Source organism: Electrophorus electricus, chromosome 2 (assembly GCF_041902795.1).
Source record: "Electrophorus electricus isolate QZ-2024a chromosome 2, ASM4190279v1, whole genome shotgun sequence".
Taxonomy (NCBI): Eukaryota; Metazoa; Chordata; class Actinopteri; order Gymnotiformes; family Gymnotidae; genus Electrophorus; species Electrophorus electricus.
The window spans coordinates 30,802,140-30,828,091 of record NC_137498.1 but is presented as its reverse complement, the minus strand read 5'-3'; the positions used below and the strand labels follow the sequence as shown (position 1 = coordinate 30,828,091).

Sequence of the window (25,952 nt, the reverse complement as noted above, 5' to 3'; positions counted from 1 at the left end):
AAAGATTGGAACCAGAAGTGCCTGGCATGCACATATGTGGTTAATCTCTTCATGTGAAGCAAGTCGCATTTCAACAGTATGGACCTCTCAAAAAAACGTGATCCTCTATGCTTAATTATTGTTGATGTGGTAGTTATAGAATCAGTGTATTATTAAAAATATTTTAGACTCAAAGCGAAGTAAGCTATGGCAATGTTTGTGAATTCACCATTACTGCGAAGAGGTACACGTTCACAAAACAACTTATATGAAAGCTTATAATAAGGCGTGGAAGTCATATTAGCCAACATTTCTTAGTTTGAACAGCTGAGGATATAGCGGCAAATTTGTAAAATGATGCATCTCGGCTTCTAACTATTTCTATAAATTGAGTCAAAAATAAACCCGTTGTATTAACTCGTACATTGTTCACTGTCACTATAGAGTGTAAATAAAGTAGAAACAAGTACCAGGCATTAACACGGGAGATTATACTGCGTACGGACAAAAAGATGCGGCAAAAGTCAAAATCCTCCAAGTGACATTACCCACGGATATTGAGCGAAGTATATACATGAAACCCTCTCGCATTAGTTTCCGTTAATAATTTTGCATGTGTGTAGGTTACCAAGAACCATCACAAAATTTCAAGCGAAGATTAACATATCTGATTAAAGTCCTTCGTGACTAGTCCATCCTAGCGGAGGGGTGGAGAGCGCATATATAAGCAGGCGGCCAGGACTCTGCATTTACAGGGTTCCTTCTCAAAATTATATTTAGAAGCCTCTAACGTCAGCAACATGGTTGAGTGGACAGATTTCGAGCGCGCTACCATCCAGGACATCTTCTCCAAGATTGACTACGATTCCGCGGGTCATAATGCACTGACAAGGTAGAATGCAAATAAAGGCTTATATGTAACTTCAATAACTATGTATGATTGTTGGGGAAATCAATTATTTTCGTCTTAACTGTGAAACTAATTCGCATGCGTTTATTTTTTGTTTGTTCGCCACTCAGATGTCTTGTCGTGTACCCCTGGACCCAGAGGTATTTCGCTAAATTTGGAAACTTGTACAATGCCGCTGCCATCATGGGAAACCCCAGTGTTGCCGCCCACGGAGCAGTTGTACTGCGCGGTCTGGAGAGAGCCGTGAAGAACATGGACAACATCAAGGCCGCCTACACTGAACTGAGTGTCCTGCACTCCGAGAAACTGCACGTGGATCCCGACAACTTCAGGGTGCGTTGGATTTATTTCATCAATTTTTTTCCTTTTGGATAGCATAGCCACATAATGTTTATATGTTCTGATCATTAGTTCTGTAAATTCACTTCTGTTCATTTTTTAATCCTTTTTGTTTCCACACAGCTGTTGGGTGACTGCATCTCCATCGTCGTTGCCGCCAAAATGGGAGTTAGCTTCACCCCTGATGTCCAGGCAGCTTTCCAGAAGTTCCTGGCTGTCGTAATGGCTGCCCTCAGGAAGCAGTACCAGTAGACGCCCAGTGCGCTTTGTCGGACAGAAATGAACATTTGTACCACTAAGTTTTCCGTTTTATAATCGAACCTATATTTGATAATAGAAAGCAAATAAACATCTAATCAGTACTCAACGATGACTTGCGGTAGTTCGTGTGTGCGATGCAGTGTGGATTTAATTTGTGCTATGCAAATGCTGATGCGCGGACATGGTAAACGATAACACTTTTTAAAACAGAGCAAATATTTGATATCTACAAATCGAACAAACCAGTGACCAGGTTTACTACCTAGAAATAGAATAAATAGAACAAACTAGTCCAGTGAACTGGTTTGCTATTCAACTCTCCATTTAAAGAAACTGACTGTTTTTATAAATCGTGCTCAAAATAGTATTTCTGTGCAATTGGCTTGTTAAAAGTTAATCTCTAAAGAATCCAGACAGCCTACCGGTTTATCGATGATTTATTGTTGTGCTATCAGTTATGTATTAAAGAGTTAATAGTTTCCACGTGAATTGGCCATTTACATTGTACTCACAAAGCAGTCATTTCAGTTACATTTTTATTAATATTGTTTTATAACAGATATAGCCACAAAACAGAAATGACAGTTATTCTAAAGCAGCTCTCTTCAACGCTGAAGCAACACTAAGGGGCACACACTTAATCACATTTTTTAATCGTTACTCCGGATTCCATGTATTAGTGTGAAAGGGAAGCGGAAAAGACGTGTCGGTTTGTTCACATTTAGCATAGGCTGCAGACACCAAACTAGCGCTGCCAGTCCCTGGTTGCCTTACAGGAACACCAGCCTAGGTACGGAGGGGACACTGTGAGATGCTTTGTAGTTCAGCACTGGACAGTTCCGTTGCTTAACGTCTATTTGATGTAGCCTCTCATTTAAGATAACTCGGGATTTGAACAACCTGGAAATGTCTACCCCAAGGTTTATATATATATACACACACACACATATATTTACTACATCATGACTGGTGGATTACAAGAGTGGATTTTAGACAGAAGTGATGGATTGAATGAAAAATGTATGGAAGCCTATTATGTACAGCTATAGATGTGGGAACTTATTAAAGCAATTCCTCTGTGTATTCTTTTGCACATATTATTTTGCACATATTATTACCAAAGACATTAGGATGTCTTTGGATCTACTATGTGAAAAACAAATGGCCCCTCCTGTAATATCTATGTTTAACTGCTTTGAGCATGCTGTGCCTGGTGTCCAGAAAAAACAGAAGATAAGAAAACGATTATTGTGGTGACAGTCCGCCCAACCTACTGACCCTCCAACTTGAGGAAACCACCCTCATTCAGAAAGTGTCCAGCAGTAGTCTTCCAACATAGAGGGCTTCCACTTTGCTTGGTATTGTTTTTTTTTTCTTTCTATAAATATTTAGATATGCGAATTTCATTGAAAGAACTTATGCTAATTGTAGACGCAAAAAAATCGTTTTTGGGTTTGAAGGCTTGCGTTGCCCCCCCTCCAAACATTGGCAGTGGTTTGGTCTACTTCGTACTATGGATCCCAGAGGTCATTAATGTTACGAATCCCAATTTTATTATTAGCATAGCGCAGGTCTCATTACCTAAGCACATCAGTTTAGTGACTAGCAATCTAGTTCATGTATATGTAAACAGCTAGCTAGTTGTGTAATGGTAGGTTTGTCATTAAATATCTTTATTATTTGTTACAGAGCAGTGATCGTTATGTTTTGCTCTTAATTATTGTTTGTCACGGAACGCTCCCCTAGCCACTGGTCACGTGGTACGGCACGCAGCGTGCAGTGGAATTCACGTTGACTGGTTTGTAACCACGCCCTCCTTGGTAGCGCAAACCTGCACACGGTTTAGTGTTGTGTGTCTGTATGCATTTAAAGCCCTGTTGGTGTGTGCCTCATTGTTGGTCATTGTTTATGTTGCCGTTGTTAACCTTCACGTTGTTTGTGCTAGTTAGATGTGTATTCATGTTATTCATGTGTATTTATGTTATGTGAGTGCCATCGTCGTATGCGTTGTATGTTAATAAACGTCTGTCAAAGTGGAGGGAGTCTGTGCGTCCTGCTCCGCGCCCTGCGACACTCGGATCGTTACATTGTCAAGAGAGCAGAGAATATTCATGTCATTCGCTAGTCTGAGAATCTGTTGAAAAGACTCCAGTATTTCCTCAAATATTAAGAAAAATAATACAATTTGTTTCAAGGTATCCATTTTTAAGGAAACTATATAAACTCGCCAATCTGTCAGTAAGTCCCGCAGCTATCATATAAAATGACTTATATGCAAGACGGATTGCTCCCAATTGCTCTGAATATGATTAACTGCAGATGTGGAAGTTGATGTGTATAATATTATTTATTTGAGTGATAATAAGTGGCTTCACATTTCAAAAACGTGAAGAATCTGAAGAACTTGCTTTAAACTATTATATGCATTGCACTTAATTTGGACTTAATTTGCTAAAATAACCGAGCTAATTCCATATAAATATTTTTGAGTTGATGGTAAATAAATAAGTTGTATGAACTTGTGATTTTAGATTTACTGTGGCAGTTTATTCAGGGATATTGTAAGGGGCTTAAATATGTAACATTTACTTAAAAGCACAGAAAGTTACATAATCGTAGAAAAATCCATGCATATAGTTGCATTATTCATAAGTAATAATAATAATAATAATAATAATATAACCTCTATATGTAACTGTAATGAAGGCTAAATGCAGCCACCCTACCCAGGACTGACAGGAGGTAAATGTGAACTCTGACCACCGGGCCAAAGAGCCAGTTCTGTGGCATAGCAGCCAGAGCACCCATTTAACATTCCTAAGTGTTGGTCTAGATAGGGTCGTAACATAATTGGGGGCTTGTCCTTTGTTCTGTTTTTTCCTTGCCCCTTTTATTTTGGTGTTTTTTCTGTGCTGGTTGGTGGTTTTCTCTTGTGCGTTGGGTGGCTGTGTGTGTTGTGTGCAGTTTGAGGTTTGTCAGAGTGTGTTGGGAGCATTTTTGTTAGGCTGGTGAGTTTTGATTTGTCTTGTTTTACTCTTTGTCCTACCCTAGAGCAGTTTGACCTGTGTAGAAAGGCAGACCTATTACTACTAGCAGATTTCTTTGCTGTTGTAGTGAGCCATTCAGCCACGAAATGGGAAATCAAGGAAGTCTTAGAGGCCTGCTTAGTACGAGAGGGAATTTTGCCAGAACGAAATGGTCCTGTTGGTCTTGTGGCGAACCTGACACAGGGCCTGTCAATGGTGGAAACCAGAGACGACTCTGTGGTCGGCTCACGCATAGAGCCTCGGGTCATCCAGTTCCCTGGTGGTGACCAGATGCTGGCTTTGAAGCTAAAGGAAGTGGAGCTGGAAATCAAGAGGCAGGAGCGTGAGACAGAGCTACTGAGTGCGGGCCTTACAGCTTGAGGTTAAGGAGGTAGCGATCCGGAGGCAGAGCATGGGTCTGGAGGGTCCTATTCTCCTCCCCTATGCCAGATGGCTTGGCTAACAGCAGTACCCCGGTACCAAAACCATGCCTGCCAAGATCGCCCATTACTTCTGTATCCGCTACACCAGTGGCACATGGATTTGACATCAGCGGGCAGATAAGTTTGGTACCAGCATTTCGGGATGATGAGGTAGATGCATATTTGTTTGAACGTATTGCCACAGCATTAAATTGGCCTAAGGATCTTTGGCCACTCATGCTCCAGTGCAAGTTAGTGGGAAAAGCACAAGAGGTTTGCTCATCATTAACTTTAGAGCAGAGCTTTAACTATGATGTTATGAAAGCTGCAATACTGCGTGCTTATGAGTTGGTGCCAGAAGCCTATAGGCAGAATTTTCAGCATTTGAGAAAATCCCCCAACCAGACACATACAGAGTTTGCAAGGGAGAAAACCTGTTTATTTGAGATGTGGTGTAGTACAAGTAGTGTGAAAACATTCGACCAGCTAAAAGAGCTGATGTTACTTGAAGAGTAAAATTGTCTCCCAGATACAGTTGTTGTTTACTTGAATAAGCAGAAAGCGAGCACAGTGACCTCTGCTGCTACTATGGTGGATGAATTTGTTCTAACTCACAAAACTGAGTGTGCTCTGCATACCTGTTCAACTACAAATCTGCCTAGTCCTTAGTCCCCGCAAAACCCTGAAACCACCACGAGCACCTGTTTCTTTTCCCACAGTGGAAACAAGGGAATTGTTTTTATTGTCATGAAAAAGGGCACATCAATGCATCTTGTCTGGCCCTACAGCGTAAAGCAGCAAGAGCAGCTAAGAAAATAAATGTGATGAATGTTCTACCCTCAGATACAATTGAATGTGTAGAACTTCCTTTTCAGTCCTTTATTTTCCAAACTTCTGTCTCTCTCACTGATGATGATGATGATGATGAGGGACAATGGCCAATCATGGGATTAAGAGATACTGGTGCTGCTGTGTCCCTGATATTGGGAAGTATGTTGCCATTGTCGTCAGACACATACAGTGATAATGATGTGTTGGTGCAGGGTGTAGGACTAAGTATTATGAGGCTCCCTGTACATAATCTGTACCTACATTCAAGTGTGTATTCAGGGCCAGCTAAAGTGGCGGTACAATCTGAACTGCCCGTCCGTGGTGTATCATTCATTTTAGGTAATGACATAGCTGGTGGTATGGTGTACCCTGTGCCCGAGGTAATAGAGAATCCTGTGGAGGTTAATGAGTCTGCACAAGAGACATTAGGCACATTTCCTGCTTGTGTTTTGACCCATGCTCAGGCACAGAAACTCGGTGATGTGGTTCCCCTGAAAGGAGCATCCATGTGTGATGTGCCAGTAGGTGATGATGAACCTGTGTTTGCAGCGCCTAAAGAAAAAGTTGTGCCCATTTTTCCTGATCCTGAGATGCCAGATCTCATGTCACAAAAGGAGCTGGCTGTGGCTCAGAGGGCAGATAGCACCCTTTTACATTGCTTGACCCTCACAGATAAACAAGGAGAAAAAGCTACAGGATATACCAGTGAGTATTACATTGAAAATGAAGTGTTAATGTGAAAATGGTCTTTGACTGACCCTAGCGTAGAGTAGCAAATAGTGGTACCAGCTAAATACCATGCCCATACCTTGTTTTTAGCACATGATCACCCAGCAAAGACCACACAGGGGATTTTGAGACATTTCTTTTGGCTGTCAATCTGAAAAGATGTATTAAACTACTGTCAGTCTTGCCATACATGCCAACTGGTTGGGAAACCAACCCAGGTTATTCCCCCTGCACCTTTGGTTCGAATTCCTGTGGTGGGTGAACCCTTTGAACTAGTTCTCATAGATTGTGTAGGTCCTCTGCCAAAGACACGGGCAGGACATAATTACATGTTGACTTTAATGTGCACCACCACTAGGTACCCAGAAGTTATCCTCCTTCGTTCACTTAAATCTAAAGCTGTGATTAAAGCATTGATTAAGTTCTGTACTACCTTTGGCCTACCTAAATGTATCCAATCTGACAGAGGGACTGTGAGGGAAACTTCTTAATGCTTGCTTAAAGGAGGACTAAGGAATATGTGACCTTTATGTGACCTTTGCCCTCATCTCAACCAGTCTGCAAGAAAGGCAGAATAGAGAAGTGATGGAGTATGACAGTTATCGCTTAACTATTGCTGGGCAGGGTGCAGCAGCAGGGAGTAACAACTTGTTTTTAGCAGGAAAGAATGTTCACGGACACCTGGAGTCACGAGATTAGCTCATGAGAGAACAATGGGGAATGGTGGGGGTATGTGAACTCATGTTAGAGAGAAGTTTGAGGCTTCTCTCCCTCGATGCATAAGGGACAGAACCAATAAAGCTTGCTCATCTGCACATCTGGCTCGAGTCCTATTGATTTTTCCTCCACAGGGACTAATTTTCGGTGAGGTCGGCTGCCATGACGACTGCTCCGTCCACACTTGGCACTTTTTTCGCTCTTTTCGCTATCTTCTTTGCTCTTTTCGCTCTTCCTGCTATCCCTGATATCTCCACAGCCCTTCTTTCTACACCACAATGTGCATCACATACAGCAGAGATGCTCTTATTTCTCTTAGTCTACATAACACTCACATCAAGCCGTCTCTAACTCCAGTCCCAATATGGCTGACGGAGATCCTGAGGGAGAACAAAGGATGCGACACAAGTAAACGGCCTTGAGGAAAGCGAGCCGGCGTCAGGAACAGTCTCTGGACAACAAGCTCGATGACCTCCTTGTCAGGAAAAAGTTCCAGAAGGTCATTCGCGAACTCCTATACTTCACCGAATCATGGCTGAACACAGCGGTACCGAGCCACGCTATCCAGCCGGCCGAGTTCTTCTCGGTTCACCGCATGGACAGGACAGCAGATTCGGGGAAGTGGAGAGACGGTTTGGTGTGTGTGATGGTAAACAACAGCTGGTGCAATAATGCTAATGTTATTACTCCTGCCCGCTCCTGCTCACCCAACCTGGTGCTGCTCGCCCTCAAGTTTCGTCCTTTCTACCTTCCTCTAGAGTTCACTTCGGTCATTGTCAACATCGTTTACATCCCACCTCAGGTCAACATGGACACTGCACTGTGGGAACTTCATGGGGCTCTCACACAGTTTCAGGCAAAACACCGGGACGCTGCACTTATCATGGTTGGGCATTTTAACAGCGCTAACCTCAAGCGTGCAGTGCCCAAACTTTATCAGCACATAACCTTCCCCACTAGGGGAAATAGGACACTAGACCACTGCTACACCCCATACAAGGACAGCTACAAGGCACTAGCTCATCCACCATGTGGTAAGTCGGACCATGCCGCCATCTTCCTCCTACCAAAATATAAACAAAGGCTGAAATGGGAAGCTCCGGTTCAGAGGGAATTCGCGCGCTGGACACACAAATCGGTGGCTGCTCTGGATGATGCAGACTGGGACATGTTCCGGCACAGCACTGATGATGTCAGCAAGTTTATGGAGGCAGTAGTAAGGTTTATTGGGAAACTGGTGGACGATACGATTCCAAGAGCCACCATCATGAAATTTTCCCAACCAGAAGCCCTGGGTGGGCAAAACCATCCACGAGACTCTGAACTCTTGCACTGCTGCCTACAACGCGGGGATCATCAGCGGGCGCATGGATGAGTACAAGTCTGTGGTGTATGCAGGGAGTGCGCGAGGCGGTGAGAGAGGCGAAGCAGCGCTAGGGGAGGAAACTAGAGACACAGTTCCAGCAGAGTGGCTCTAGATCCCTGTGGCATGGACTACAGATGATCACGGACTACAGGAGCCCACGCTCTGGACAGATGAGCGTGGATGATTCTCTGGCAAATGAGCTAAACACGTTCTTTGCTCACTTCGAGGCTACATCTAGCAGTGCTAATGCTAACAGTGCTAGCGCTAACAATGCTAATGGTGCTATCAGCGCAACCAACAGCACATGCGCAGAGCCCACCATAGAACAGCGCCCTCTCATCATCACGGAGAGTGATGTGAGGAGAGTGTTTAAAAGCGTGAATACCAGGAAGGTAGCGGGACCAGATGATATCTGCGGTAGAGTCCTCAAAGCCTGTGCAGACCAGCTAGCCTTGGTATTCACTGACATCTTCAAACTTTTCCTGATGCTCGTCCCATCAGGCTTCAAGCGATCCACCATGGTCCCCGTCCCAAAGAAACCTCGACCCTCCGGCCTCAATGACTACCGCCCTGTTGCCCTCACATCGGTCATGATGAAGTGCTTTGAAAAGCTGGTCAGCGACTTCATCACATCTTCACTGCCAACCTCCATGGACCCACTGCAATTTGCATACCACCACAACCGCTCCACTGATGATGCAATTGCACATCTGCTCCACACCACACTGACCCACCTGGAGAAAGGGAGGGGTAATTATGTTAAAATGCTGTCTGTCGACTACAATTCAGCATTTACCACTATCATCCCCTCCTGACTCACTACTAAGTTGGAGGATCTAGAACTGCATACATCCCTGTGCGACTGGATCTCCAACTTCCTAACAGACAGACCGCAATCAGTACGGGTGGGCAACTGTGTCTCATCCACCCTCACCCTCAGCACTGGAGCGCCTCAGTGTTGTCCTAAGCCCCCTGCCCTACTTACTGTACACTTACAACTGCGCGGCCACTTCCAGCTCCACCATCGTTGTCAAGTTCGCTGATGATACCGTCGTCATGGGTCTGATCTCGGACAGCGATGAGAGGACTGCCCTCCAAGGTTCTGCGGAACTTCTACACCTGCACTATTGAGAGCATCCTCACAGGGAACATCACAGTCTGGTTTGGGAACAGCACCAAGCAAGACAGACAAGCACTAGGGTGAGGGTGGTATGTTCAGCAGAGCAAATCACTCATATGGAACTTCCTGACCTGCATACCATCTATGCCAGACCATAGATGCCAGACCAAGGCCAGGAGGATTGTAAAGGACCCCACCCATCCGAACAATTTGAGGTCAGGGAAGCGCTTTGGCTCCCTGAAGTGCAACACAGAGAGACTGAAAAGGAGCTTCTTCCCACAGGCCATTCAGGCCCTGAATCAGGGCAACTGATAAACTGTGGGGACCACCACCATAATGTAAATACATCAGGACTGTAAATTGTAAAGTGGAATTGTACATTTTGTACATACACATGTATTCAAATAGACATTGTACATTTATATATGATATATGTGTATATACATATTATACATATATTGTACATACATTGTTATATTTTTTTGTATATATATATTTCTTTATACATCCCTATATCTTTCCTCAGCTTGGACAGAGCAGTCACAAAAACCATTTCACTGCAAGTTATACCATGTATGACTATGTACGTGACAAATAAACTGAACTTGAACTTGAAATATCCACCACCACTTCTCCACTGCATATCACCCTGAGTCTCAAGGTGCATTGGAAAGGTTCCATCAGACTTTTAAATATATGCTGAAGTCTTACTATGCTGAGTATGATAAAGATTGGGATGAAGGTGTTCCTCTGCTCCTTTTTGCTATCTGTGACACAGTTCAAGAGTCTTTGGGGTTCAGCCCTAATGCATTACTTTTTGGACGCACAGTGTGTGGTCCATTGAAGGTTTTATATGACCAGTGATTCTCATCCAGTCCCTGAAATAATGTCCCTCTTTGTGATTTTGTTGCCAAATTACATAATCGATTGCACTTTGTTCGACAACTAGCCAAACGAAATCTTCATGACTCTCATGTAGCTATGAAGGCAATTATGACTGAAAAGCTGTTGGTCGTTCATTTAAGGTTGGTCACAAGGTATTAGCCCTTTTGCCCATGTTGGGATCTTCCTTAAGTGCATGTTTTGCAGGTCCCTATGTGATAGAGAAAAGATTGTCCCCTATCAATTATGTTTTGGCTACCTCTGATCGTAGATGAAAGACATGTATGTGTCATATTAATTTGCTAAAGCCCTATGTGGATCGAGATGTGGTTTCCTCATCATCATCAATCCTTCGTACCCTGGCTACAGTTACAGTTGCTGCTGAGTATTCCTCTGAGCAAGACGGGTTACACCTGGCTCGTAAATGTCTACCGTATGCATGTCTACCCAACTTAGAAGCCCTACGATGACTCCCAGAGAAGATGTCAGACTTGTTACCCTTAGCTAGGGATGACCTCCTTGCTTTGATTGAGAGATACCCATCACTATTTTCTGATATTCCTTCGTGTACTACTGTTGTACAGCATGATATAGATGTTCGCTCACACCCTCCGATTAAACAACATCCCTATCAAGTAAACCTCTGTAAATGTTCTTTGCTGGAACAGGAAACAACATATCTGCTTGATAATGGTTTAGCTATCCATAGTAACAGCCCTTGGTGTTCCCCTTGTCTTTTGCTTCTGAAACCTGATGGAACCATTCGCTTTTGCAAAGATTATCGTAAAGTGAATGATATTACAGTGCAGGATTTATTCTCCATGCCTTGTATGGAGGATTGTGTTGACAGAATAGGATCTGATAATTTTGTGAGTAAGCTCGACCTCCTAAAGGGTTATTGGCAGGTATCTCTTACTCCTCGCACCTCAGACATTTCAGCTTTTGCCACCCCTGATAAATTCCTGCAATACACGGTTATGCCTTTTGGTCTCAAAAATGCACCTTCAACCTTTCAGTGACTTATGGATATTGTGTTAGGTGATGTCCCACATTGTAAAGCCTACCTGGATGATGTAGTTGTTTATACTCGTATATGGGAGCAACACCTGTAAACATTAGAAATGGTTTTTGGAATGATGCAGGATGCTTCACTTGTTTAAAACATAGACAAATGTGATTTTGGAAGGGTGAGGTAGCATATTTGGGCAAACTAGTTGGCCATGGGAACGTTCGTCCTTTGGATGTCAAAGTCCATGCCATTCTGACCTTTCCTGTCCCGGACAACAAACGGAGTCTCAGACGTTTTCGGGGTATGGCTGGTTTTTACAGATGTTTCTGTAGACATTTTTCTGTAATTGTGAGACACTTAACAAACTTACTCTTGAGAAAGTTCCCTTTGAGTGGCCCCCTATGTGCCAGGATGCTTTTACGCTATTAAAGCATTGTTATGCCATACACCTCTTCTGGCTGTGCTTGATTTTTCATGTCCCTTTATATTGGAGGTTGATGCTAGTGGTGTAGGTGCTGGTGCTGTCCTCATACAGGAGGATACCCAAAGCTTAGAACACCCTGTTTGTCATTTCTCAAAGAAATTTGTAAAACATCAATTGGCATACAGCACCATAGAAAAAGAGACACTTGCTCTTTTGTTAGCGCTGCAGCATTTTGAAGTTTATACTGGAGGCAGTTCTCACCCAGTTACCCAGCATATTCCGATCATATTCCCTTGGTCTTTCTTAGGCATATGGCAAAAACCAACCAGCATCTTATGCGCTGGTGCCTCATTGTACAGGGGTTCAACTTGAATATCCTACACAAAAAGGGAGGTGAGAATGTGGTAGCAGATGCCCTGTCCCGGGCTTTTGATTTATTTGATGTTTGAGGGTATTGATTTATTTCCTAATGTAGAACTTCTGGGGAGAAAGTCCACGCTTATGGGGGAGGGCGTTATGTCCGCCTGTATGTCTGCATTCTGTGTTCAAGGTTTTGCCTCTTCCTCTCTCATGTCCCCCATCCTGAACCACACCAGGTTTTCCAGTGAGCAGAGCACAAAATAAAAGGAAGATGAAAAGACAAAGGGCTCAGCTTAGGGCTCATTGGAGAAGAGTCTGATGTTGTTGGTTTGGACTTGTTGCCATATTTTGAGCTTGTGTTTGCTAGACTTTGTGTATAACTTTGGATTTGCCCCTTGATTTATGGTTTGTTTTGCCCCTTGTTTGATTGCTGGATAATATATGTTTCTTGTAGGTATATTGTCCTGTATATTGTTATACACTGGTGGCAGGGAGTGGCTGCCATTTTGTCTGGGTGTGGGTTTATCATTGTTTCTAACAGTGTAGTCAGTGTAGTCATTTTTTTTTGTTAGCTTAGTCAGTTGTCGTTTTGTTTCTAGTGTGGTTTTGTTTGTTGTGTTGGCCTTGGTCACGCCTGACGCGATTGCACCAGTTTCTTGTCTTTAAACACCAAAAACTTATAAATACACTAGACATTTCCTGTCAACTTCCATTGGTTATTCCTTCCATTACTCATTTCTACTGTTGTAATACTCAAAACCCTATGTTACGGCCTCCCAGCCTAGACAGGGTCGTAACACTATTCATTTATTTGTTCGTTCAATCATATCCAGATTAATTTATTATTTTTATATAATTCATTCGTTCATTTGCAATGCAAAACACGTTTATAATTATGTAGTCATATTTAAATATTTAAATATCAACAGTTTTTTTTTGTTTGGTTTTTTTTACTGTGAATCATATTAGCAAATGTATTATAATCGATCGTAGCCTGACAAAGACCAATTAATGAATGGGGTGGGGGGGGGGGGTTTGTAGCCAATGCATATACGGTGATAAATCTGTATCTGCAAAGGACAGTTCTAAATAAGGAGGGCCTGTGCTGGTTTGTGCACGACCAGTTCAATCACAGGAATTACAATTAGTCTACGAAATTTCCTGTCATTCACTTAAACACTTCGTTTTTCTAGTTACTTTCATTAGTGTACTTCGAAGGTTAAGCAACTAAATTTCCATTTAGTCTACACACTTGGAACGTTTAGATTAAGTGTTGGATTGGTCGTGCTGTAGTGTATTTTATTTTATGCTCAGTGCACAGTAGTAATATTAAACTGAATTTATAACCGTGTTAAGCATTATTATATGTCGTGTATGTGTTAGGCAAAAGCAAATGTGTACTTCAAGACGTGTTGCACTGGATTAAAGGTTCCTATTCCGTTTGCTTTTTCTTCTCTATTATCAGTTTCTGCTTTTATAACCTTTAGAATACCGGAAACTTAACGTCTAAATACATACAGCAAGACACAAACTCAGCAGTGCTGTTCCCAATAAAGAGTCGAATACTTTTAACATATTTTACATCATTCGAAGTCATTTAATTGATCTTAAGACACACTACGCGTGTTCGCGTCTATCTGATTGTAATAACACACGCTACGCGTGTTCTCGTCTGTCTGATTGTAATAAGACACGCTACGCGTGTTCTCGTCTGTCTGATTGTAATAAGACACACTACGCGTGTTCGCGTCTGTCTGGTGGTCGACTGTTCATCTGTATTTCTCAGAGAGCGCGAGGGCCACAGCACCGAGGAACTTGTCCATAGACACGTGGACCTCAGGAGTGAAGTCATCGGGGAATTTGATGGCCAGAACCACAAGCAAACAGTGGGACAGGATCTGCAAAAAACAAAACACAAGAGTACAATTACAACATTATAGGGATGATGAGGATAATGTCCTTGTACAACAACAAAAAAAATAAACTGATCGTAACTTGCCTTGAAGTTGGCTGGGTCCACGCGCAGCTGGAAAGCGTGCAGCTCGCTGAGTCTGAGCAGCCCATTGGTCAGGTCATCGATAGTTTTTACAGCTTCGCCCACGCCAGACAACACGACCTTTCCGTGCTTCCTCACTTCGGCAGAGCCGGGGCTCAAGTCCTTCCAGTGGGAGAAGTAGGTCTTGGTCTGGGGGTAGCCAACCAGCATCCTGCGTGGACATAATGTAGGAAGTGAGTACTCAGCACTGCGTGGACATGTTGCTTAGAGTTAGTATTCAGTTCTAAAGAGCTATCTAAGCAAGTAATAAATAAATAATAAATAGAGATTTGTGAATTGAACAACCTACCTAGACAGAGCATCTTCACCGATGTCCTCTATTTTCGGGGCGATCTTGGCCCAGAAGCCTTTGACGACCTCCTTGTCCTTGGCAGTAAGACTCATGGTTCAAGAATAGATCTGAAGAGGAATTCTGTAAACTGACAGATAGGTGAATAGCCCTTTTATACGACGAACCGAAGCCGACACACCCCGGACCCACCTCGTCCACGAGCCCGCTTGGACGCATCCCAGAGATGAAAGATAAAACTTAATTTGCGTGCTTGCAAGAGATAAGGTTCCAGCTATGCTCTTTCTCAAAAATATTTAACACAATCAGGTAAGATGAAATTAAGAAACGTCATGAAAGTGATCTAGCAGTTATTTGCATGTATTTATTCATTCTTTTTATGCATTTACTTACTGGGGTTACAGAAGATCAAGTGTCACTTTTTTTTACTAAGACAATGTTGGCATACAAAGGGAGCAAATATTTGCTAACATGCAGATCTAAATTTTGCTTTGTTTCCGTTTTCCTTTTTGAGAATATTGAAAATGTATCTTTAATTTTTAGTTTTAGTTGTTTTGTTTTACACGCATGCTATTTTTCTTTCGTTTGTTCAGTAATTTTATTTTTATATCACTTTTATAGCAGACTGGGCACTGAAATCAGGACACAGTGATTTGCTTTTATTAACGGGTGGCAAGTAGGCTATATTTCACTTGGTAATTAAACATATCAGGATAAACCTTCCCAAGAAAGCCTAGGTGTTTGAATGTTTATTGTTAGTTATCAAAAGTTATTGTCGATGGGCACGACCTCGCAAGAATCTTGATTACAGTCTTGTTAAGTCTCCTCAGCGTCTATTGGCGTTTTACAATATACTCTCCGCATGGTTATTGTATTAATTCATAGCACTAAAATACATTTACAAATACATTTTAAAAGATATCTACAATTACGACACTTTTGTTTTTCTAATTGATAAAGTTGAATGTCTGACACAAGAGTAATTGTGACTTATTGGTGCGCTCTACTAATTATTTTGATGAATTATTCTTTCTTGGTAAAACACAACTGAAGTGAGATCGAACAACCTACACAAAACTTGGATTAAACCCGCAGAAGCATATGACGCCATGTGGCAACAAAGTTTAGAATCAGTTCATTGCAAAATACATTGACTTAGTATCTCTGGAAGCTTTTGACTGAGGAAATAGCAAAGCAATTATTGTGCCAAGCTCCAAGCAAGCCACCGGAGCGCGCTCAGGTCAAATCATTATTTTAAAGCCATCGCCTTAGCACTGCTAGGACGTGATAACTCCTTCTACTCACATATCTCCATTATGCAAATCGCCCGCTTCTGCAAAAGTGCGCTACGAAATGCATTTAGTGCATTTAATAAACAGAGCTGTATGAAATAAATAGTGCCATTTCTCCAATTTTTACTGTTCTAATTTATTTTAGATTATTTTATTTTTGTTTTGAATTTGAATAGTAGTGAAGGCGGTAAGCTTGAGCTAAGCGTGTTTGTTTATTTGTTTGTCTGCATTTTAAAAATAATGACCAAATCATTACTAAATCCATTACAAATTCAGATTTAGCTTCAAATGAGTATTTTAAGTGTAACTGAAAAGCCCATGGACAACGCAGGGCAGAGTAACCACGTACGTTCTCTGTATTTTTCCATCAAGGCTGTTAGGTCATGGCGCTCATGTTTTGGCGCTGATAAGAGCGAAGAGCAGAAGGAGATTTTTGAACGGCATGAATGTCGTTTGATAATTTTGAAAGGTTCAATGATTCGTTGGATTTCACGCCAGTGACTGGGTGGAGTGATTTATATAAATAACTCTGATCGGTGATCTCACATTATCAAAGTGGCAACTCTTGAAATAATCAATATGGTTGCGTGGACAGACGCGGAACGCAAGGCCATCCAGGACATCTGGGGAAAACTGAAACCAGCGGCCGGGCAGAAAGCTTTAATAAGGTAGGTTTAGAATAAATAATTCGGTCCACAAAAGTTATTTACTATTGCTAGAATACCGTTTCACCGATTATATTTTTATCTATTTCCCAGATGCCTTATTGTGTATCCTTGGACTCAGAGGTATTTCAGTAGCTTCGGAAGCCTGAGTGACGCTGCGGCCATTAAGAGCAATAAGAAGGTGGCAGCTCACGGTGAGGTCGTGCTGAAAGGTCTTGGTCTGGCCGTGAAAAACATGGATAATATCAAGGCCACCTACGCGCCGCTGAGTGTGTTGCACTCTGAGAAACTTCACGTGGATCCAGACAACTTCCGGGTACGTCTTCGATCCTTTTGCTTGATTTTTGCCTAATATCAGGTCAGATGGGTTTTGTCCAGTTTAATTGGTCGAATACAAAATTATATGTAGAGAAAAAGGAAAAAGGTTCAGCGTTTTGATTTCAACTGGCCTAATATTAGAGAAGAACAAGAGTAACTGACATTTAGTTTTTGTTGTTTAGTTGTTAGAAGCACAGCAATTAGAAGCTTATAAATGCTGATTAAAGCTGCCAGGGCTTACGTGCTTCTTATTTTCACATTCAAAGCTCCTCGGTGATTGTTTTACCATCGTCGTGGCTGCCCATCTTGGTCGCGCTTTCACTGCGGACATCCAAGCCGCGTGGCAGAAGTTTGTCGCGGTCGTCATCGCCGCGCTGGCAAAGCAGTACCACTAAAGGAAACACACATCTCTACTCTGATGTGAAAGAGAAGCATTTGCAAGGGTAATAAGTAATACCCAATGAATAGTAGACAATTTGTTACATCGAATAAAAATGTATTCATCAATTCACAAATGGGGCGTCTGCCTGTTTTCTTTTTCTTTTTTTTCTTTTTTTGCAAGGAATCGTTATTAAATATTCTTGTTTTTAATTGCCAATCGAGACAATATCTGACCAGGCTCACAGATTGCATGTTGTATGGTAACCATAACTTTCATTTATCCTTTCATACAGATTTTAACTTTAAACAAACCAAGTCAACTCAGTTAGTCTATAATATTATTCGGTTTCTTTTTGTGGGAGTATATGTAATGTGAACTGAGAGTTGTCTTTAAAGCACCTAAGATTTCTAACTATTACGAAAACGCAAACCCTACGTTTATGCTAACATAATAGCATCTCGATAGCACTTTTCCTTAAACAGTTCCAAGTTCCACAGACATACAATTACTACAATTTACACTAAATGTTAATGATGTGATATTTATTAGTAATATGCCTATTGTTGAAAAGTTTACACCATCAAAATAACAAACTAGTTCTTTACGCCCTCTAAATTCTTATATTTTTGTAAATTTACTTTGACTGAAACGCTTTTTCAAGACCGAAATATGATAACACTGAAATCTGGCTCTGTAGGGTTTTTCCTCACGTATCTCCACTTATGAAACTGAGTGAAAATATACGACCCAAGGTACTCTGCTAAAAACTTGCATCGTAGCATCCTAACTAAAAACTTGCAGCGACACAATTACTTCTCGACTGACCTCAGAGCAGCTCGTAGATGCTAGCTGGGCGTCTGGTTGTGATGCAATTAAATGTAGCTGCTAAATTAGAGCGTACGTAACTACCATTTCCACCTTAGTATAGCATGTTTAGTCAGGCTCTCTGTGAGACGTCGGCTATTGACCACGAATGTGCGGTTTGTAAGTTAATTAAGAGGATTTGACAATGCCCTTACTTTTAAAATGATTGTTTTTAGTGTATTTGCTACCTGTACACTATAAAAATGTTGCGTACGGATAGAGGCATCGAGAAAGTCAAAGACTCAGAGAGAGTCAAAAATAAATTCAGAGTGGTAGGCTATCTCATGTGTAAACTAGTTGTCATAAACTACTTGGAATAAACTCCAAAAAGAGACGGTTAACAACAAAACCCAAGGAAAATGTAGACTGAGAAGATCTAGTTTTAGTGGGTTTTAGTGGGTTTTAGTGGGTATAAAAATAATTTGGCAAGTAAAAAGTAAGCAAACACACAAATCGAAATAATTAACTTAATAAAATTAAAGTGAAATAACTGAGTAAACAAAAGCAATACGTCTAACATCGATCACGTTGGCCTACTTAATTCTGAGTTCCATGTTTCAAAGTTGAAGGAATAAGATTTTTAAAGTACTGAATAGAGTTTAAGGACAGTACGGTAAAAACAAGGGAACGTTGAAGTAAAGAGAAACGAAAAGATCATTGGAACCTGAGGTACCTGGCATGCACATATGTGGTTAATCTCTTCATGTGAATCAAGTCGCATTTCAACAGTATGGACCTCGCAAAAAAACGTGATCCTCTATGCTTAATTATTGTTGATGTGGTAGTTATAGAATCAGTGTATTATTAAAAATATTTTAGACTCAAAGCGAAGTAAGTAATGGCAATGTTTGTGAATTCACCATTACTGCGAAGAGGTACACGTTCACAAAACAACTTATATGAAAGCTTATAATAAGGCGTGGAAGTCATATTGGCCAACATTTCTTACAGTTTGAACAGCTGAGGATATAGCGGCGAATTTGTAAAATGATGCATCTCGGCTTCTAACTATTTCTATAAATTGAGTCAAAAATAAACCCGTTGTATTAACTCGTACATTGTTCACTGTCACTATAGAGTGTAAATAAAGTAAAAACAAGTACCAGGCATTAACACGGGAGATTATACTGCGTACGGACAAAAAGATGCGGCAAAAGTCAAAATCCTCCAAGTGACATTACCCACGGATATTGAGCGAAGTATATACATGAAACCCTCTCGCATTAGTTTCCGTTAATAATTTTGCATGTGTGTAGGTTACCAAGAACCATCACAAAATTTCAAGCGAAGATTAACATATCTGATTAAAGTCCTTCGTGACTAGTCCATCCTAGCGGAGGGGTGGAGAGCGCATATATAAGCAGGCGGCCAGGACTCTGCATTTACAGGGTTCCTTCTCAAAATTATATTTAGAAGCCTCTAACGTCAGCAACATGGTTGAGTGGACAGATTTCGAGCGCGCTACCATCCAGGACATCTTCTCCAAGATTGACTACGATTCCGCGGGTCATAATGCACTGACAAGGTAGAATGCAAATAAAGGCTTATATGTAACTTCAATAACTATGTATGATTGTTGGGGAAATCAATTATTTTCGTCTTAACTGTGAAACTAATTCGCATGCGTTTATTTTTTGTTTGTTCGCCACTCAGATGTCTTGTCGTGTACCCCTGGACCCAGAGGTATTTCGCCAAATTTGGAAACTTGTACAATGCCGCTGCCATCATGGGAAACCCCAGTGTTGCCGCCCACGGAGCAGTTGTACTGCGCGGTCTGGAGAGAGCCGTGAAGAACATGGACAACATCAAGGCCGCCTACACTGAACTGAGTGTCCTGCACTCCGAGAAACTGCACGTGGATCCCGACAACTTCAGGGTACGTTGTATTTATTTCATCATTTTTTTCCTTTTGGATAGCATAGCCACATAATGTTTATATGTTCTGATCATTAGTTCTGTAAATTCACTTCTGTTCATTTTTTAATCCTTTTTGTTTCCACACAGCTGTTGGGTGACTGCATCACCATCGTCGTTGCCGCCAAAATGGGAGTTAGCTTCACCCCTGATGTCCAGGCAGCTTTCCAGAAGTTCCTGGCTGTCGTAATGGCTGCCCTCAGGAAGCAGTACCAGTAGACGCCCAGTGCGCTTTGTCGGACAGAAATGAACATTTGTACCACTAAGTTTTCCGTTTTATAATCGAACCTATATTTGATAATAAAAAGCAAATAAACATCTAATCAGTACTCAACGATGACTTGCGGTAGTTCGTGTGTGCGATGCAGTGTGGATTTAATTTGTGCTATGCAAATGCTGATGCGCTGACATGGTAAACGATAACACTTTTTAAAACAGAGCAAATATTTGATATCTACAAATCGAACAAACCAGTGACCAGGTTTACTACCTAGAAATAGAATAAATAGAACAAACTAGTCCAGTGAACTGGTTTGCTATTCAACTCTCCATTTAAAGAAACTGACTGTTTTTATAAATCGTGCTCAAAATAGTATTTCTGTGCAATTGGCTTGTTAAAAGTTAATCTCTAAAGAATCCAGACAGCCTACCGGTTTATCGATGATTTATTGTTGTGCTATCAGTTATGTATTAAAGAGTTAATAGTTTCCGCGTGAATTGGCCATTTACATTGTACTCACAAAGCAGTCATTTCAGTTACATTTTTATTAATATTGTTTTATAACAGATATAGCCACAAAACAGAAATGACAGTTATTCTAAAGCAGCTCTCTTCAACGCTGAAGCAACACTAAGGGGCACACACTTAATCACATTTTTTAATCGTTACTCCGGATTCCATGTATTAGTGTGAAAGGGAAGCGGAAAAGACGTGTCGGTTTGTTCACATTTAGCATAGGCTGCAGACACCAAACTAGCGCTGCCAGTCCCTGGTTGCCTTACAGGAACACCGGCCTAGGTACGGAGGGGACACTGTGAGATGCTTTGTAGTTCAGCACTGGACAGTTCCATTGCTTAACGTCTATTTGATGTAGCCTCTCATTTAAGATAACTCGGGATTTGAACAACCTGGAAATGTCTACCCCAAGGTTTATATATATATACACACACACACATATATTTACTACATCATGACTGGTGGATTACAAGAGTGGATTTTAGACAGAAGTGATGGATTGAATGAAAAATGTATGGAAGCCTATTATGTACAGCTATAGATGTGGGAACTTATTAAAGCAATTCCTCTGTGTATTCTTTTGCACATATTATTTTGCACATATTATTACCAAAGACATTAGGATGTCTTTGGATCTACTATGTGAAAAACAAATGGCCCCTCCTGTAATATCTATGTTTAACTGCTTTGAACATGCTGTGCCTGGTGTCCAGAAAAAACAGAAGATAAGAAAACGATTATTGTGGTGACAGTCCGCCCAACCTACTGACCCTCCAACTTGAGGAAACCACCCTCATTCAGAAAGTGTCCAGCAGTAGTCTTCCAACATAGAGGGCTTCCACTTTGCTTGGTATTGGTTTTTTTTTTCTTTCTATAAATATTTAGATATGCGAATTTCATTGAAAGAACTTATGCTAATTGTAGACGCAAAAAAATCGTTTTTGGGTTTGAAGGCTTGCGTTGCCCCCCCTCCAAACATTGGCAGTGGTTTGGTCTACTTCGTACTATGGATCCCAGAGGTCATTAATGTTACGAATCCCAATTTTATTATTAGCATAGCGCAGGTCTCATTACCTAAGCACATCAGTTTAGTGACTAGCAATCTAGTTCATGTATATGTAAACAGCTAGCTAGTTGTGTAATGGTAGGTTTGTCATTAAATATCTTTATTATTTGTTACAGAGCAGTGATCGTTATGTTTTGCTCTTAATTATTGTTTGTCACGGAACGCTCCCCTAGCCACTGGTCACGTGGTACGGCACGCAGCGTGCAGTGGAATTCACGTTGACTGGTTTGTAACCACGCCCTCCTTGGTAGCGCAAACCTGCACACGGTTTAGTGTTGTGTGTCTGTATGTATTTAAAGCCCTGTTGTTGTGTGCCTCATTGTTGGTCATTGTTTATGTTGCCGTTGTTAACCTTCACGTTGTTTGTGCTAGTTAGATGTGTATTCATGTTATTCATGTGTATTTATGTTATGTGAGTGCCATCGTCGTATGCGCTGTATGTTAATAAACGTCTGTCAAAGTGGAGGGAGTCTGCGCGTCCTGCTCCGCGCCCTGCGACACTCGGACCGTTACATTGTCAAGAGAGCAGAGAATATTCATGTCATTCGCTAGTCTGAGAATCTGTTGAAAAGACTCCAGTATTTCCTCAAATATTAAGAAAAATAATACAATTTGTTTCAAGGTATCCATTTTTAAGGAAACTATATAAACTCGCCAATCTGTCAGTAAGTCCCGCAGCTATCATATAAAATGACTTATATGCAAGACGGATTGCTCCCAATTGCTCTGAATATGATTAACTGCAGATGTGGAAGTTGATGTGTATAATATTATTTATTTGAGTGATAATAAGTGGCTTCACATTTCAAAAACGTGAAGAATCTGAAGAACTTGCTTTAAACTATTATATGCATTGCACTTAATTTGGACTTAATTTGCTAAAATAACCGAGCTAATTCCATATAAATATTTTGAGTTGATGGTAAATAAATAAGTTGTATGAACTTGTGATTTTAGATTTACTGTGGCAGTTTATTCAGGGATATTGTAAGGGGCTTAAATATGTAACATTTACTTAAAAGCACAGAAAGTTACATAATCGTAGAAAAATCCATGCATATAGTTGCATTATTCATAAGTAATAATAATAATAATAATAATAATATAACCTCTATATGTAACTGTAATGAAGGCTAAATGCAGCCACCCTACCCAGGACTGACAGGAGGTAAATGTGAACTCTGACCACCGGGCCAAAGAGCCAGTTCTGTGGCATAGCAGCCAGAGCACCCATTTAACATTCCTAAGTGTTGGTCTAGATAGGGTCGTAACATAATTGGGGGCTTGTCCTTTGTTCTGTTTTTTCCTTGCCCCTTTTATTTTGGTGTTTTTTCTGTGCTGGTTGGTGGTTTTCTCTTGTGCGTTGGGTGGCTGTGTGTGTTGTGTGCAGTTTGAGGTTTGTCAGAGTGTGTTGGGAGCATTTTTGTTAGGCTGGTGAGTTTTGATTTGTCTTGTTTTACTCTTTGTCCTACCCTAGAGCAGTTTGACCTGTGTAGAAAGGCAGACCTATTACTACTAGCAGATTTCTTTGCTGTTGTAGTGAGCCATTCAGCCACGAAATGGGAAATCAAGGAAGTCTTAGAGGCCTGCTTAGTACGAGAGGGAATTTTGCCAGAACGAAATGGTCCTGTTGGTCTTGTGGCGAACCTGACACAGGGCCTGTCAATGGTGGAAACCAGAGACGACTCTGTGGTCGGCTCACGCATAGAGCCTCGGGTCATCCAGTTCCCTGGTGGTGACCAGATGCTGGCTTTGAAGCTAAAGGAAGTGGAGCTGGAAATCAAGAGGCAGGAGCGTGAGACAGAGCTACTGAGTGCGGGCCTTACAGCTTGAGGTTAAGGAGGTAGCGATCCGGAGGCAGAGCATGGGTCTGGAGGGTCCTATTCTCCTCCCCTATGCCAGATGGCTTGGCTAACAGCAGTACCCCGGTACCAAAACCATGCCTGCCAAGATCGCCCATTACTTCTGTATCCGCTACACCAGTGGCACATGGATTTGACATCAGCGGGCAGATAAGTTTGGTACCAGCATTTCGGGATGATGAGGTAGATGCATATTTGTTTGAACGTATTGCCACAGCATTAAATTGGCCTAAGGATCTTTGGCCACTCATGCTCCAGTGCAAGTTAGTGGGAAAAGCACAAGAGGTTTGCTCATCATTAACTTTAGAGCAGAGCTTTAACTATGATGTTATGAAAGCTGCAATACTGCGTGCTTATGAGTTGGTGCCAGAAGCCTATAGGCAGAATTTTCAGCATTTGAGAAAATCCCCCAACCAGACACATACAGAGTTTGCAAGGGAGAAAACCTGTTTATTTGAGATGTGGTGTAGTACAAGTAGTGTGAAAACATTCGACCAGCTAAAAGAGCTGATGTTACTTGAAGAGTAAAATTGTCTCCCAGATACAGTTGTTGTTTACTTGAATAAGCAGAAAGCGAGCACAGTGACCTCTGCTGCTACTATGGTGGATGAATTTGTTCTAACTCACAAAACTGAGTGTGCTCTGCATACCTGTTCAACTACAAATCTGCCTAGTCCTAGTCCCCGCAAAACCCTGAAACCACCACGAGCACCTGTTTCTTTTCCCACAGTGGAAACAAGGGAATTGTTTTTATTGTCATGAAAAAGGGCACATCAATGCATCTTGTCTGGCCCTACAGCGTAAAGCAGCAAGAGCAGCTAAGAAAATAAATGTGATGAATGTTCTACCCTCAGATACAATTGAATGTGTAGAACTTCCTTTTCAGTCCTTTATTTTCCAAACTTCTGTCTCTCTCACTGATGATGATGATGATGATGATGAGGGACAATGGCCAATCATGGGATTAAGAGATACTGGTGCTGCTGTGTCCCTGATATTGGGAAGTATGTTGCCATTGTCGTCAGACACATACAGTGATAATGATGTGTTGGTGCAGGGTGTAGGACTAAGTATTATGAGGCTCCCTGTACATAATCTGTACCTACATTCAAGTGTGTATTCAGGGCCAGCTAAAGTGGCGGTACAATCTGAACTGCCCGTCCGTGGTGTATCATTCATTTTAGGTAATGACATAGCTGGTGGTATGGTGTACCCTGTGCCCGAGGTAATAGAGAATCCTGTGGAGGTTAATGAGTCTGCACAAGAGACATTAGGCACATTTCCTGCTTGTGTTTTGACCCATGCTCAGGCACAGAAACTCGGTGATGTGGTTCCCCTGAAAGGAGCATCCATGTGTGATGTGCCAGTAGGTGATGATGAACCTGTGTTTGCAGCGCCTAAAGAAAAAGTTGTGCCCATTTTTCCTGATCCTGAGATGCCAGATCTCATGTCACAAAAGGAGCTGGCTGTGGCTCAGAGGGCAGATAGCACCCTTTTACATTGCTTGACCCTCACAGATAAACAAGGAGAAAAAGCTACAGGATATACCAGTGAGTATTACATTGAAAATGAAGTGTTAATGTGAAAATGGTCTTTGACTGACCCTAGCGTAGAGTAGCAAATAGTGGTACCAGCTAAATACCATGCCCATACCTTGTTTTTAGCACATGATCACCCAGCAAAGACCACACAGGGGATTTTGAGACATTTCTTTTGGCTGTCAATCTGAAAAGATGTATTAAACTACTGTCAGTCTTGCCATACATGCCAACTGGTTGGGAAACCAACCCAGGTTATTCCCCCTGCACCTTTGGTTCGAATTCCTGTGGTGGGTGAACCCTTTGAACTAGTTCTCATAGATTGTGTAGGTCCTCTGCCAAAGACACGGGCAGGACATAATTACATGTTGACTTTAATGTGCACCACCACTAGGTACCCAGAAGTTATCCTCCTTCGTTCACTTAAATCTAAAGCTGTGATTAAAGCATTGATTAAGTTCTGTACTACCTTTGGCCTACCTAAATGTATCCAATCTGACAGAGGGACTGTGAGGGAAACTTCTTAATGCTTGCTTAAAGGAGGACTAAGGAATATGTGACCTTTATGTGACCTTTGCCCTCATCTCAACCAGTC

General features: G+C 41.6%; 4 protein-coding genes across 4 annotated transcripts; 3 read left to right on the top strand and 1 right to left on the bottom strand.

Moving 5' to 3' along the window:
• The first annotated feature begins 776 nt into the window (after positions 1-776).
• Positions 777-1,480, top strand: LOC118241922 (hemoglobin subunit beta-2-like). The gene is made up of 3 exons (XM_035529463.1): positions 777-871; positions 1,000-1,222; positions 1,352-1,480. The coding sequence occupies exons 1-3, from the start codon at positions 780-782 to the stop codon at positions 1,478-1,480; spliced, it is 444 nt and encodes a 147-aa protein (XP_035385356.1). The 5' UTR covers positions 777-779.
• A 12,654-nt stretch (positions 1,481-14,134) lies between these two features.
• hbae1.2 (hemoglobin, alpha embryonic 1.2) lies at positions 14,135-14,815 on the bottom strand. The gene is made up of 3 exons (XM_035529215.2): positions 14,721-14,815; positions 14,375-14,582; positions 14,135-14,273 (listed from the first exon to the last, which is right to left on the bottom strand). The coding sequence occupies exons 1-3, from the start codon at positions 14,813-14,815 to the stop codon at positions 14,145-14,147; spliced, it is 432 nt and encodes a 143-aa protein (XP_035385108.1). The 3' UTR covers positions 14,135-14,144.
• Positions 14,816-16,585: 1,770 nt separating this feature from the next.
• LOC118241932 (hemoglobin subunit beta-like) lies at positions 16,586-17,478 on the top strand. Its single transcript, XM_035529501.2, has 3 exons — positions 16,586-16,680; positions 16,771-16,993; positions 17,262-17,478. The coding sequence occupies exons 1-3, from the start codon at positions 16,592-16,594 to the stop codon at positions 17,388-17,390; spliced, it is 441 nt and encodes a 146-aa protein (XP_035385394.1). The 5' UTR covers positions 16,586-16,591; the 3' UTR covers positions 17,391-17,478.
• A 2,193-nt stretch (positions 17,479-19,671) lies between these two features.
• Positions 19,672-20,374, top strand: LOC118241836 (hemoglobin subunit beta-2-like). Its single transcript, XM_035529145.1, has 3 exons — positions 19,672-19,766; positions 19,895-20,117; positions 20,246-20,374. Exons 1-3 carry the CDS (start codon positions 19,675-19,677, stop codon positions 20,372-20,374), a joined length of 444 nt encoding a protein of 147 aa, XP_035385038.1. The 5' UTR covers positions 19,672-19,674.
• The last annotated feature ends 5,578 nt before the right edge of the window (positions 20,375-25,952 follow it).